The 12,359-nt window shown below is 44.7% G+C and overlaps 1 protein-coding gene across 1 annotated transcript in view; it reads right to left on the bottom strand.

Moving 5' to 3' along the window:
* LOC119970937 (oxysterol-binding protein-related protein 8-like) overlaps window positions 1-12,359 on the bottom strand; it is a 69,869-nt gene that overhangs the window by 37,642 nt on the left and 19,868 nt on the right. Inside the window, exon 7 of the mRNA XM_038806047.1 lies at window positions 1,529-1,691. Within this exon, the coding sequence (XP_038661975.1) occupies window positions 1,529-1,691 (163 nt within the window). The remainder of the gene's footprint in view (window positions 1-1,528; window positions 1,692-12,359) is intronic.

The following is a 12,359-nucleotide window of genomic DNA, read 5'->3' as shown; positions in this document are numbered from 1 at the left end:
TAAAAAAAGGTTACAGAGAAATAAAGTCCAGAGATGACAAAAATTGTGACAAAATATAGTGCTAATGGTGGGTTGTGGATAGCTGCAAAGGCTGGTGATGTAACATATGCTTGCGGATAGAACATGGGATTTGAAACTCAGTGGTATGTTGAAAATAACATTGACATTGCATGCAGCCTGGTTCAGCCTCAATTAGTGCTGAGGAAGAGGAAAGAAAGTGTTGGTGGAGGAACAAAAGCAATTTCTTGTCTTTTGAGTGTTTGAGTTTGCCAGTGCAGAGGTAGCTATGGAGTCAAGGGCTGTCCAATTATAAAACCACAGAAATTTAAAGCACAGAATGCCATTCATTAATCACATCATGTCTGTATTTGACCTTTGTTAAATTTAATCTGAAACTAATTACACTGCCACGCTCTCAGTTGCAGAATTTGTTATGTGCATACATATGGAGGCTGAATTCATGATTGATAATGTCACCTTGGGATAACATGTAAATGAGAAAGTAGAAGACCGAGGATCAAACCTTGCGCAACTTTTAGAGATGTGGGGACAGGAGGAGAAGCAAATATCAGGCGATGCATTGGCTGTAAAAGAGATGTAGGAGTCAAGCTTTGTAAGCACACTACAATGCAGCTGAAGAAGTAGTGTAATAGGAAGATGTTCTTGACATGATAAACATCATGGAGAGGTCAAAGAGGGTACTCCATCGTCACAATCACACAGTTTATTGTTTGTGAATTTGACTGAGGCTGTTGAATTCCTGGGAAAAGAACAGAAACCAGACTTAAGGGAACAGGTGGACAAGGAGATGGGGAACAACACATATAAGGAGGTTGGAGGTAGGATCATAGTGGTAGAGGTCAAGATGGGCCATGTGGACTTTCTGAAGGTTGGACTGATGTAAGTTTTGAAAAACAGGTGGACGTTGCCTGTGCAGAAGAAACCATTTATGAATTTAGCAGAAACGCCCAGGACTGATATTTAAATGGTCAGAAATTGGATAGCAGTTCTGGAGTTGGACAGTGACATTAGCAACTCGATATTTTATCAGCACCATGCCTGTCCGCCACACTCCCTCTCCCACACCCCCACAAGTTTCTCCCATTCACATTCCATTCTGGAATTATCATATTCTACTTTTGTCTTTGTAATACCCATTTACACACAACTCCCAGCTCCTGCAGCAGGGATTGATTCATGTGGAGGAACTGGGTCATACATTATAATGTTGAGAGCTCACCATGGATTCTATGCCATGGTCTAAAATACCTATCAGTTATGCTGCAATGTCCAGTGTAAAATACACATACTGATGATCACCTGTACCCTCTAATGCCCAACCAATTACTGTGGTCATGTTTCCATTAGCCATTCTTAACCATAGTGTACACTGATCCTGCCATATCTCAGACTGTGATCAATGAATGAACTTTAACGTCAGTACTAATTGCCTCCCGCCAACATAAAAATCCACACTCTACAGTCCACTGAAATAAGTCAATATATGAGTATGAGACTGAACACATACTGGAAGAGTTCTTGGTGAGTGGGACTGAAGCCTCGTAGCAGACTGTATAGTCCTGTGTGAGTTGCATCCATTGAGCAGTTAAGATCACCATCCTTAACTGTATTGCGCTTGAGAAGGCTGGAACACCGCAGAGCTAACTCCAGAGCATCCATCCAACATCGACCTAAGGAGAGACAAAAGAAAAAAAGTCAGGAATAAATCAAGAAATATACATCACAAAACATGCAAGAAAAGGGGCGCGATTCTCCGCTCCCCACGCTGGGTGGGAGAATCGCGGGAGGGCCGCTCTAACACCCCCCGCGATTCTCCCACCCCCGCTCGGAGAATCGCCGTTTTTCCCGGTGACTGGCGATTCTCCGGCTCGGATGGGCCGAGCGGCCTGACGACCCCGACGGGTTCACGCCGGCGGCAACCGCACCTGGTCGTTGCCGGCGTGAATAGCGCACGACAGGTAAGTGTGGGGCCTGTGGGGGGCGGAGAGGGGATCGAGCACCACGGGCGTGCTCGGGAGGGGACTGGCCCGCGATCGGTGCCCACCAATCGTCGGGCCGGCGTCTCTAAGAGACGCACTCTTTCTCCTCCGCCGCCCGGAAGATCAAGCTGCCACGTCTTGCGGGGTAGCGGAGGGGAAGACGGCAACCGCGCATGCGTGGGTTGGAGCCGGCCAACCTGCGCATGCGCGGCTGACGTCACTTAGGCGCCACCGCCACGTCATTCTCAGCGCGCCGCCCAGACGCAAGCGTCAAGGCCCGGCGGCCGAGTTCCTCGCAACGCCGCTCCTAGCCCCCCGGGGGGGGGGGGGGGGGGGGGGGAGGGAAAGAAGAATAGGGGGCGAGGAGCGGCCTCCGACGCCGTCGTGAAACACTCCGGGTTTCACTCCGGTGTCGGCCGTTGCGGAGAATCGCGTCCAAGGAATGTGAAAATAAACCAGACTGGTCAAAGAGACACTGAGGAATATAGAGAGTACTAAGTTACTGAGGAATATAGATCTGACAACAAAATGGAGTGAACATCAAGAATACAATGAGGAAGGTGTTCAACAACAGAATATTATTGTATACACTTGTGTGAAAAGTTGAATTCTTGTGTCTTGCCTGCACTAGCAATAGAATTCTGGAATACCATTTTTCTTTAATTCTCCGATACTGTAGAGATAGGTGACTCCATGGGTTTGTTAATCCATTTTTTCTCTCCAGGTTAAATTGAAGTACATATTTGTTATTCTTTCTCGAAGGCATTATAGTAGATCATGTGAAAATTTAAATCTTGTTGATTGGCTAGGATTTGGAAGGAAATCTAAATGTTTTTAAAGGCAATTGCCTCTAGATTAATGAACCACAGTAAATATCTCTTGCCATGATAGGGAGATATTAGGAATTTGGGTCCAGAAATGGGGTCCAAGATGTAGCAGACAATTTAAGGGTTAAACAGACTGAATGAAAAGGCTACTAGCAGCAGAGGGTTATGCCCACAGCCTGAGTTGCCTTGCCCCATTCAGACTTAGCCTTGTTAGTGAGAATACACAGGATGCCCTGGTTCAGCCAAGGTGATCCACTCAAGATCCATTGTCATTCAGGAAAATCTTGTTTGACCAGCCATTAGCCCATTACAGAGTCCGATCACCTATTTGTCCGTCAATGGAAGGTTAGTTGCATATGAATGGCATAGCTCTGTTCTTTGTCGGAAGGGGAGTGGTCATCTCAGGGGATAATCTTTGTTTGAGGAGTTGGGCAGAGCTTAGAGAGAGAAATACCTGTTTTGAACAGATAAAGGTAGAGAAAAGGGTGTGGAAATCGGCCAGAGAGGTCATGAAAGTTAACACCGAGGCAGGCTTTAGAAAAGGATTCTGAACAAATGTCCCTAACAGAAGAAAAATTGCTTTGTAAATGCAAGTATTGCCTTGGCTTAGTTATTTAAAGTGATATTTTATGTAAAACTGGTGTGTTACGGTTAAGAAACTGCATGTAATCTATTAGTGTTAGAGCTGTTCATGTTAAATATTGTTTCTATTATTTTGTTTCAATAAAATTTGTTTCTAAATAATCAAGCTTTATGTCTTATATTATCTCTCCTGGAATGAATCGACCTTTCCGCACAATCCTAAAACTTAAAAAAGTTATGGCATCTGATCCAGTCCCTTAGCCACTGTTGAGAGCTGACCAGGCATTACTATCATTGTAAGGATTGAACAATTCCAACATGGTTGAATCCCTCAAAGATCTGGTTGATTTTCACACAGGTACCATGAACAATTATGTTTTCTTTTACAGGAGATAGACTTTTACACAATATATACAGCACAATTCTATAGTGCCTGTAATGAAATTCCCAAGGTGCTTCACAGGAGCATTATAACACAAAAGTATGACACCGTGTCATATAAACAGACGTTAGATCAGTTGACCAAAAGCTTTGTCAATGAGGTAGGTTTTAAGGAGTGTTTTAACAGTAGAAAGTGAGATAAAGAGGGAGAGGTGCAGGGAAACAATTCCTGAGCTTAAGGCATAGGCACCTGAAGACACAGCTAATAGTGGAATGATTAAAATTGGAGATGTGCAAGAAACCAGAATTAGATGAGGTTTGTGGGGTTGGAGGAGATTGGAGGATTTGAAAACAAGGATGGGAATTTCAAAAATCAAGATGTCGCTTGACCAGAAGTCATGCTAAGATGTGATCGGCAGCTCAGCTTGGGATCAAAAATTACACCAAGTTTGCAAACAGACTAGTTTTATCTCAGATATTTGCCACTCCACTGTCAAATCTTTCAATTTTAGCCTGCATTCTAATATCAAAGTATATTTAAACAAAGCAAAGTCTATCATCCTGCAGTTAGAAAACAACCATATCATAACCTGGGGTTAAGCAAGTCATGGGACACTAATGAAGCCTTAAGCAGGTCAAGGTACACTTATGAGACTGGGGGGTTAATATTTCCAATTCCCCCACTGAGGGGCAGGGTGCCCCCTTCTACATCCTGTATAAAACTGGAGGGCCGTGAACTGAGAGATGCCTCCTGTATTAGAATAACTGCTCTGTACTCTTGTTCTGATGCATTAAACTTTTTCCCTTTTGATTCAACCTGTTTGCCTCAGTGTGGATTCCTTTCCGGACCTTATAATAAACCATTTACCTGGACTTGCTATTTTTTATCCTTAAGCCAATATTTTATTCAACCGTCATATTCTGTTAGCCTCCATTTTGTGAAACAGCCTTTTATGTAGTACTTTGTCAAACACTTTCTTAAAATCCATGCAGATAACATCCACCCTATTCTTATCAAATGTTAATTCATCAAACAATCTATTAGATTTGTCAAACACAATCTGCCTTTTACAAATCCGTGCTCACTCTTCTTAATGAACTCAACCCTCTCCAGATATCTGTTCATCCTTTCTCCAATTATTGTTTCAAATCCCTGACCCAGCACTAATGTTAAACTGATTGGCCTGCAGTTATGGAATATCCTTACATCCCTTTTGGAACAGGCAATAAGGTGACCACCCTCCACCCTCATCGCTGGCAACACAGCTTCAGTACCTCTACCCCCCCCCCCTTTGCCGGCGGCATCAACTCCACAACCCCCCCCCCCCCCCCCCCCCCCCCCCCACCCCTGATGAATGCTGCCATTAGGACATTGGGGCCCTCCCAATAGGCCTCCCTTCAGGCCCCACACCTTCTATTTGGCATCAGACCTGCCTCCCCCCAATTCACCAGTACCAGCAGCCCCCACTCCCAGGCAAGTGACAGCCTGCTAAGGGGCCGGCAAATGCCGCCCTCCCCCCCCAGCCAGGGCCGACAAATGCCGCCATCCCCACCTCCCACTTCATGGCGCCCCTTCAGGCCATGGCCCCAATCAGACTCCACCCCTCATCAGACCCTGCCTCTTGGCAGTGACTCCAGATTCCCCTCAAGCTCAGAAGTTCTGAGCTCAAGCAACTGGAGACATTTACTATGCTCCATAGTTCCCCCAAGACATATGGGGCGGAATTCTACGGGGCCGGCGTAAATCCCGCCCCCGCCGTGGCCGGAATTCTCTGCCACCCGGGAATCGGCGGGAGCGGGAATCACGCCCCACCGATCAGCGTGCCCCTCGCGCCGATCGGCGTGCCCCCGCGGCGATTCTCCGGCCCGCAATGGCGGGATTGTGCCGGCGGGACTGGCGGCGCGAGTGGGGCCCCGGGGTCCTGGGGGGGGGGCCACGGGGCGATCGGACCCCGGGGGATGCCCCCACGGTGGCCTGACCCGCGATCGGGGCCCACCGATCGGCCGGCGGGCCAGTGCCGTGGGGGCACTCTTTTTCTTCTGCCGCCGCCACGGCCTCCACCATGGTGGAGGCGGAAGACCCCCTCCACCGCGCATGCGCCGGTGGTGACATCAGCGGCCGCTGACGTTCCGGCGCATGCGCGGACCGGTGAAGGCCTTTCGGCCAGCCCCGACGCCGGGCGGCGTAGCGCCAAAGGCCGTGGGCGACAGATTTGGTGCTATCGGTGGAGCGGTGCGGAGAATTCCGGAGTGGTTGGCGCCACTCCCCTACGCCGGGACCCCCCGCCCCGTAGGGGAGAATTTCGCCCATGATGTGCCCTGAAGTGTTCACATGGAATTGCAAACAACAGGTCTCAGCTGCTCATCCTTGATCAAAAAAAAATCTCTATTTCCTCTCTTAGAATCTAGTTTTTAAAATGTTTAATTAGTACCTTGTTTAAAAAGATGGAAAACTTATTGAATACAGTAGTCCCCCTTTATAACGCGGGTGTTGGGGTCCAAGACAGCCACCCGCGTTGCATCCGAGCCGCGGATATCCACGATGGGGGTTTTAAATTTATTTAAAAATCTATGCTAGCGCTTCCCATTGAGAGTCTACGGGGGGCGGGGGGAGAGGTCAGACCCCCATAGACTCACAATGGGAAGCGCTAGCATAGATTTTTAAATAAATTTAAAACCCCCATCGTGGATCTAATTAAAACAGTGTCAATTTCAGCGGCCGGCTCACTTTGATCCGGAAAGGGAAGCTGCTCTCTCACTGAAACAATCAGCCGGCCGCTGAAATTGACACTGCCGGCTGCTCTCTCCCTTCAATCCAACTTTTAAGTGTTAATGTTTCTGATTGGAGGGAGAGAGCAGCCGGCAGTGTCAACTTCAGCGGCCGGCTGATTGCTTCAGTGAGAGAGCAGCTTCCCTCTCCGGATCAAAGTGAGCCGGCCGCTGAAATTGACACAACTGACAGTTGGGGTCCATAAGCCCCCCCGCGGTATCGCGAACCGCGGTATTGCGGAGCGCGGTATAACGGGGGACTACTGTAATGACTTTATATCAGTCTTTACATAAGAGGGAATGGATAAAACACCCAACAGTCCCGGCAAAATAATAATGAATCAAGGATTCAAACTCATTAATATTAAGTAAATATGAAAACTGTAATGAACTCCAATTGGCTTTATTGGTTGGCCAATTGGAGTATGAGCTCCCTCAATGATAGCTCATTGAGGGGGCCAGAAATCACCTGTGTAGGCTTTGTGAGCCAGTCTTAAGTTGACTGGACTGCTAGCAGCACTGTTTGTAGCTGCTCCTGTAATATCGTTATTGCAAGTAAATATTGGTGTGGTGACGGAACTCCTGCCTCCCGTGGATTACTACAAAAACAAAGTTAAAAAATGGCACTAAGGACAGGCAAATCATTAATTAATTTCACTTGATCTATTCTATAGTAATAATCATATTATTAATTCACTTTCCCAATTTCCCATCTCCCGGTTTAAAGCAATACCCTAGTTTGGACAGAGAAAAAAATAAATACTCACCAAACAATTACTTACCTGCTTCCTAGTTCATTGATGTTGCTTTTCTTCAAATCCGGTTCAGGATCTCAGCCCAATCCTTATTTATCCCAAATGGCCTAACTCAGCTCTCACTGCTAGTCTCAAACCTCCTGTCCTCCTGTTCCACTTCTGGTCTATTTATCCCCACTGGTCTCAATCAACTCTATTTATCCCCACTGGTCTCAATCAACTCTATTTATTCCACTGGTCTCAATCAACTCTCGCTCCTGGTCTTGAGTCTCCTCTTCCACTCGTGCATAGTTTATTCCCTCTGGTCTTGATCAGCTCTTGCTCCTGGTTTTGTTTTCTAATACTTTAGTTGCTTCTTCGAAAAGTTCAGTTTGGTTCATTAAACTAGCTTTACAAATCCATGCTGGTTCTTTCTAATCAGCTCAAATTTCTCTTAGTGCTCAGTCACTCTGTCCATAATTATAGATTTTGAGGAACTGACCCATAATAGAAACTCACCCATAACAGATGTGAGACAAATAGTTTTTTTCTCTCTCTCTCTTAACTTTCTTTAATTATGTAATTTTCCAATTTAAAAATAACAATTCCTGCATGAGAAAGCTTTGGAAGATCATAAACAAAACCATGTACAATTTTCTCACTTTGTTTAAAACATACAGAATTATGAAGGGAATAAATAAGATGGAAGCAGGGAGGTTGTTTCTACTGGTGGGTAATACCAGAAGTGGGGGCATAGCCTCAAAATAAGGGGGAGCAGATTTAGGACCGAGTTGAGGAGGAACTTCTTCACCCAAAAGGTTGTGAATGTGTGCAATTCCCTGCACAGTGAAGCAGTTGAGGGTACCTCGTTGAATGTTTTTAAGGCAAACGTAGATAGATTTTTGAACTGTAAAGGAATTAAGGGTTATGGTGAGCGGGCAGGTAAGTGGAGCTGAGCCCACAAAAAGATCAGCCACAATCTTAATGAATGGCGGAGCAGGCTTGAGGGGACAGGTGGCCTATTCCTGCTCCTAGTCCTTATGTTCCTGGGGTCAAAATCACTGGATCCTGGGGATCAGTCAGTCTTTAGTGGTATTTTTTGTAAGTCTGTTTTCTTGTTTAGTCTAGCATTAATGCTTTAGTCCTTTATCCATTATTGTTTCACCTGGAATGCCAGGTATATTATCCCCTTCCTCTACTGTAAAGGTTGATACAAATTAATTACTCAACATATTTATCATTTTCTTTTTGCAATTGCAAAATTACTTGTATCAGTTTTTAAAGGGCCCTTTCCTTCCAATATAATTATAAAATCTTTATATGTTAATCTTGAAATCACTCACTAGTTTCTTCTCACCTTCCAGTTTTGCAGCTGTTATTATCTTTTTGTCTTTCTTTGCTGCTGTTTATAGTTCCCCCAGGCCCCACTCTAATCTTTGCAGTTTTACAGTGAAATCACAACTCAGAGGACACTAAATTCCAGTTATGTCAAAGTTGTCAACCATTCCTACTGGCAGAATAGCAAATCCCATAGGACAATGTCATGCCTGAGATTAGGCAGAATTTGGGACTGGCACTCCGGATTATCTAAACTTGTCATATGACTGTGCTGAACACAGTGGAGTTGATCTACACGAGAGCGCAAAATCATGGAGCGCTGGGCAAACAATCATTTGACATTGAAATCGCCCTGTGAAAGGTGGCACAAAACCTGCGAGAATGTTAAGGAGCTGCAGTTGGTACAGTGGAAAACATGACATGGAAAGCGAAACACTGCAAAAGAGTAAGGGATTCCGCCTTGTGTTTGATAATGATGGACAAACCTAATGGAGAAATTCCTACTCTTTTGCAGTGGTTTGTTTTTGGAGCAGTTCAATAAATAGGCATTCTTCCCAGTACGAAAGAGAATGTGAATGGCTCACTACCCCTACTCTAAAGAGGCTCTGCTACTGTGGTTCAAGGCAGCACAACAGAACCTTCTCACCTCTGGTCCAATCCTGTGGGAAAGTGTCACATTGGCTGATGTCACTCCAGGACTTTATACTGCAGCACGAGAACACCAAAAGCACATTTGACGGCAGTGACGATATGACGGACTGCATTGTGCAAATCCGAAAACAGCACACTAAGCAGGAACAGATTGTGGAAATTTTCCGGAACTAACTCCCAGCCTTGTCCTTGTAGGTGGGAACACATTGAATAAAAACTTGTTATAACCCACAAGTATCTTACGGGGTGGGGGCAATTAACTTCCCCGTGGACCTTGCAGAATATGAGCTCCCCCATTAAGGAGGAGGGGGACCGCTAAACAATGTCTAGCTGTATGGTATATGGTGCTGTGTAATGAGACAGGATTGATTAATGATCTCAAGAGTTATGGATCCTCTCGGAAGGAGCGATCACAATATGGTGGAATTTAAAATACAGATGGAGGGTGAGAAGGTAAAATCAAACACGAGTGTTTTGTGCTTAAACAAAGGAGATAACAATGGGATGAGAGAAGAGCTAGCTAAGGTAGACTGGGAGCAAAGACTTTATGGTGAAACAGTTGAGGAACAATGGAGAACCTTCCAAGCAATTTTTCACAGTGCTCAGCAAAGGTTTATACCAACAAAAAGGAAGGACGGTAGAAAGTGGGAAAATCTACCGTGGATATCTAAGGAAATAAGGGAGAGTATCAAATTGAAGGAAAATCAAATACAAAGTGGCAAAGATTAGTGGGAGACTAGAGGACTGGGAAATCTTTAGGGGGCAACAGAAAGCTACTAAAAAAGCTATAAAGAAGAGTAAGATAGATTATGAGAGTAAACTTGCTCAGAATATAAAAATAGATAGTAAAAGTTTCTACAAATATATAAAACAAAAAAGTGTGGCTAAGGTAAATATTGGTCCTTTAGAGGATGAGAATGGAGATTTAATAATGGGAGATGAAGAAATGGCTGAGGAACTGAACAGGTTTTTTGGGTCGGTCTTCACAGTGGAAGACATAAATAACATGCCAGTGACTGATAGAAATGAGGCTATGACAGGTGAGGACCTTGAGATGATTGTTATCACTAAGGATGTAGTGATGGGCAAGCTAATGGGGCTAAAGGTAGACAAGTCTCCTGGCCCTGATGGAATGCATCCAGAGTTCTAAAAGAGAAGGCTAGGGAAATTGCAAATGCACTAGTGATAATTTACCAAAATTCACTAGACTCTGGAGTGGTCCCGGTAGATTGGAAATTAGCAAACATGACACCACTGTTTAAAAAAGGAGGTAGGCAGAAAGCGGGTAATTATAGGCCAGTGAGCTTAACTTCGGTAGTAGGGAAAATGCTGGAATCTATCATTAAGGAAGAAATAGTGAGGCATCTGGATGGAAATTGTCCCATTGGGCAGACACAGCATGGGTTCATAAAGGGCAGGTCATGACTAACTAATTTAGTGGAATTTTTTGAGGACATTACCAGTGCGGTAGATAGCAGGGAGCCAATGGATGTGATATATCTGGATTTCCAGAAAGCCCTTGACAAGGTGCCACACAAAAGGTTGCTGCATAAGATAAAGATGCATGGCATTAAGAGTAAAGTAGTAGCATGGATATAGGATTGGTTAATTAATAGAAAGCAAAGAGTGGGGGATTAATGGGTGTTTTTCTGGTTGGCAATCAGTAGCTAGTGTTGGGTCCACAATTGTTCACAATTTACATAGATGATTTGGAGTTGGGGACCAAGGGCAATGTGTCCAAGTTTGCACACGGAACTAAGATGAGTGGTAAAGCAAAAAGTGCAGAGGATACCGGAAGTCTGCAGAGGGATTTGGATAGGTTAAGTGAATGGGCTAGGGTCTGGCAGATGGAATATAATGTTGACAAATGTGAGGTTATCCATTTTGGTAGGAATAACAGCAAAAGGGATTATTATTTAAATGATAAAATATCAAAACATGCTGCTGTGCAGAGAGACCTGGGTGTGCTAGTGCATGAGACGTACAAAGTTGGTTTACAGGTGCAACAGGTGATTAAGGCGGCGAATGGAATTTTGTCCTTCATTGCTAGAGGGATGGAGTTTAAGACTAGGGAGGTTATGCTGCAATTTTATAAGGTGTTAGTGAGGCCATACCTGGAGTATTGTGTTCAGTTTTGGTCTCCTTACCTGAGAAAGGACGTACTGGCGCTGGAGGGTGTGCAGGGGAGATTCACTAGGTTAATCCCAGAGTTGAAGGGGTTGGATTATGAGGCGAGGTTGAGTAGACTGGGACTGTACTCATTAGAATTTAGAAGGATGAGGGGAGATCTTATCGAAACATATAAAATTATGAAGGGAATAGATAGGATAGATGCAGGTTGTTTCCACTGGCGGGTGAAAGCAGAACTAGGGGGCATAGCCTCAAAATAAAGGGAAGTAGATTTAGGACTGAGTTTAGGAGGAACTTCTTCACCCAAAGGGTTGTGAATCTCTGGAATTCCTTGCCCAGTGAAGCAGTTGAGGCTCCTTTATTAAATGTTTTTAAGATAAATATAGATAGTTTTTTGAAGAATAAAGGGTTAGGGTGTTCGGGCCGGAAAGTGGAGCTGAGTCCACAAAAGATCAGCCATCATCTCATTGAATGGTGGAGCAGGCTCGAGGGGCCAGATGGCCTACTCCTGCTCCTAGTTCTTATGTTCTTATAAAGCTGGCCAGTTAGGCACTGGCAAGGCAGACCCAGCTGGGATCACTAAAATTATTGTAAATAAACTAAGTTACTTTGAACTACTCGTTGTGGACTCCTTAGTGGCCTTATAAAAGACATTACTGTTTTACCGCGTTTTCATTCGGCATTCAATCTGTTGTTTTTGAGAAGACTGTGTTTGTAGGCATATTGGTGTTATATAGAATGCATTTGTGTGGGCTATCACAAACCTCTACTTAAATTTGGAGGCGGTTCCCTTGGGATTTGACTCATTTAAATTTTACTGTACATACTCTTTCCTTAACTTAATAATAATCTTTATTAGTGTCACAAGTAGGCTTACATTAACACTGCACTGAAGTTACTGTGAAAAGCCCCTTGTCACCACATTCCAGCGCCTGTTCAGGTACACT

Source organism: Scyliorhinus canicula, chromosome 9 (assembly GCF_902713615.1).
Source record: "Scyliorhinus canicula chromosome 9, sScyCan1.1, whole genome shotgun sequence".
In the NCBI taxonomy this organism is placed as follows: domain Eukaryota; kingdom Metazoa; phylum Chordata; class Chondrichthyes; order Carcharhiniformes; family Scyliorhinidae; genus Scyliorhinus; species Scyliorhinus canicula.
This window is presented reverse-complemented; position numbering and strand designations above follow the sequence as displayed.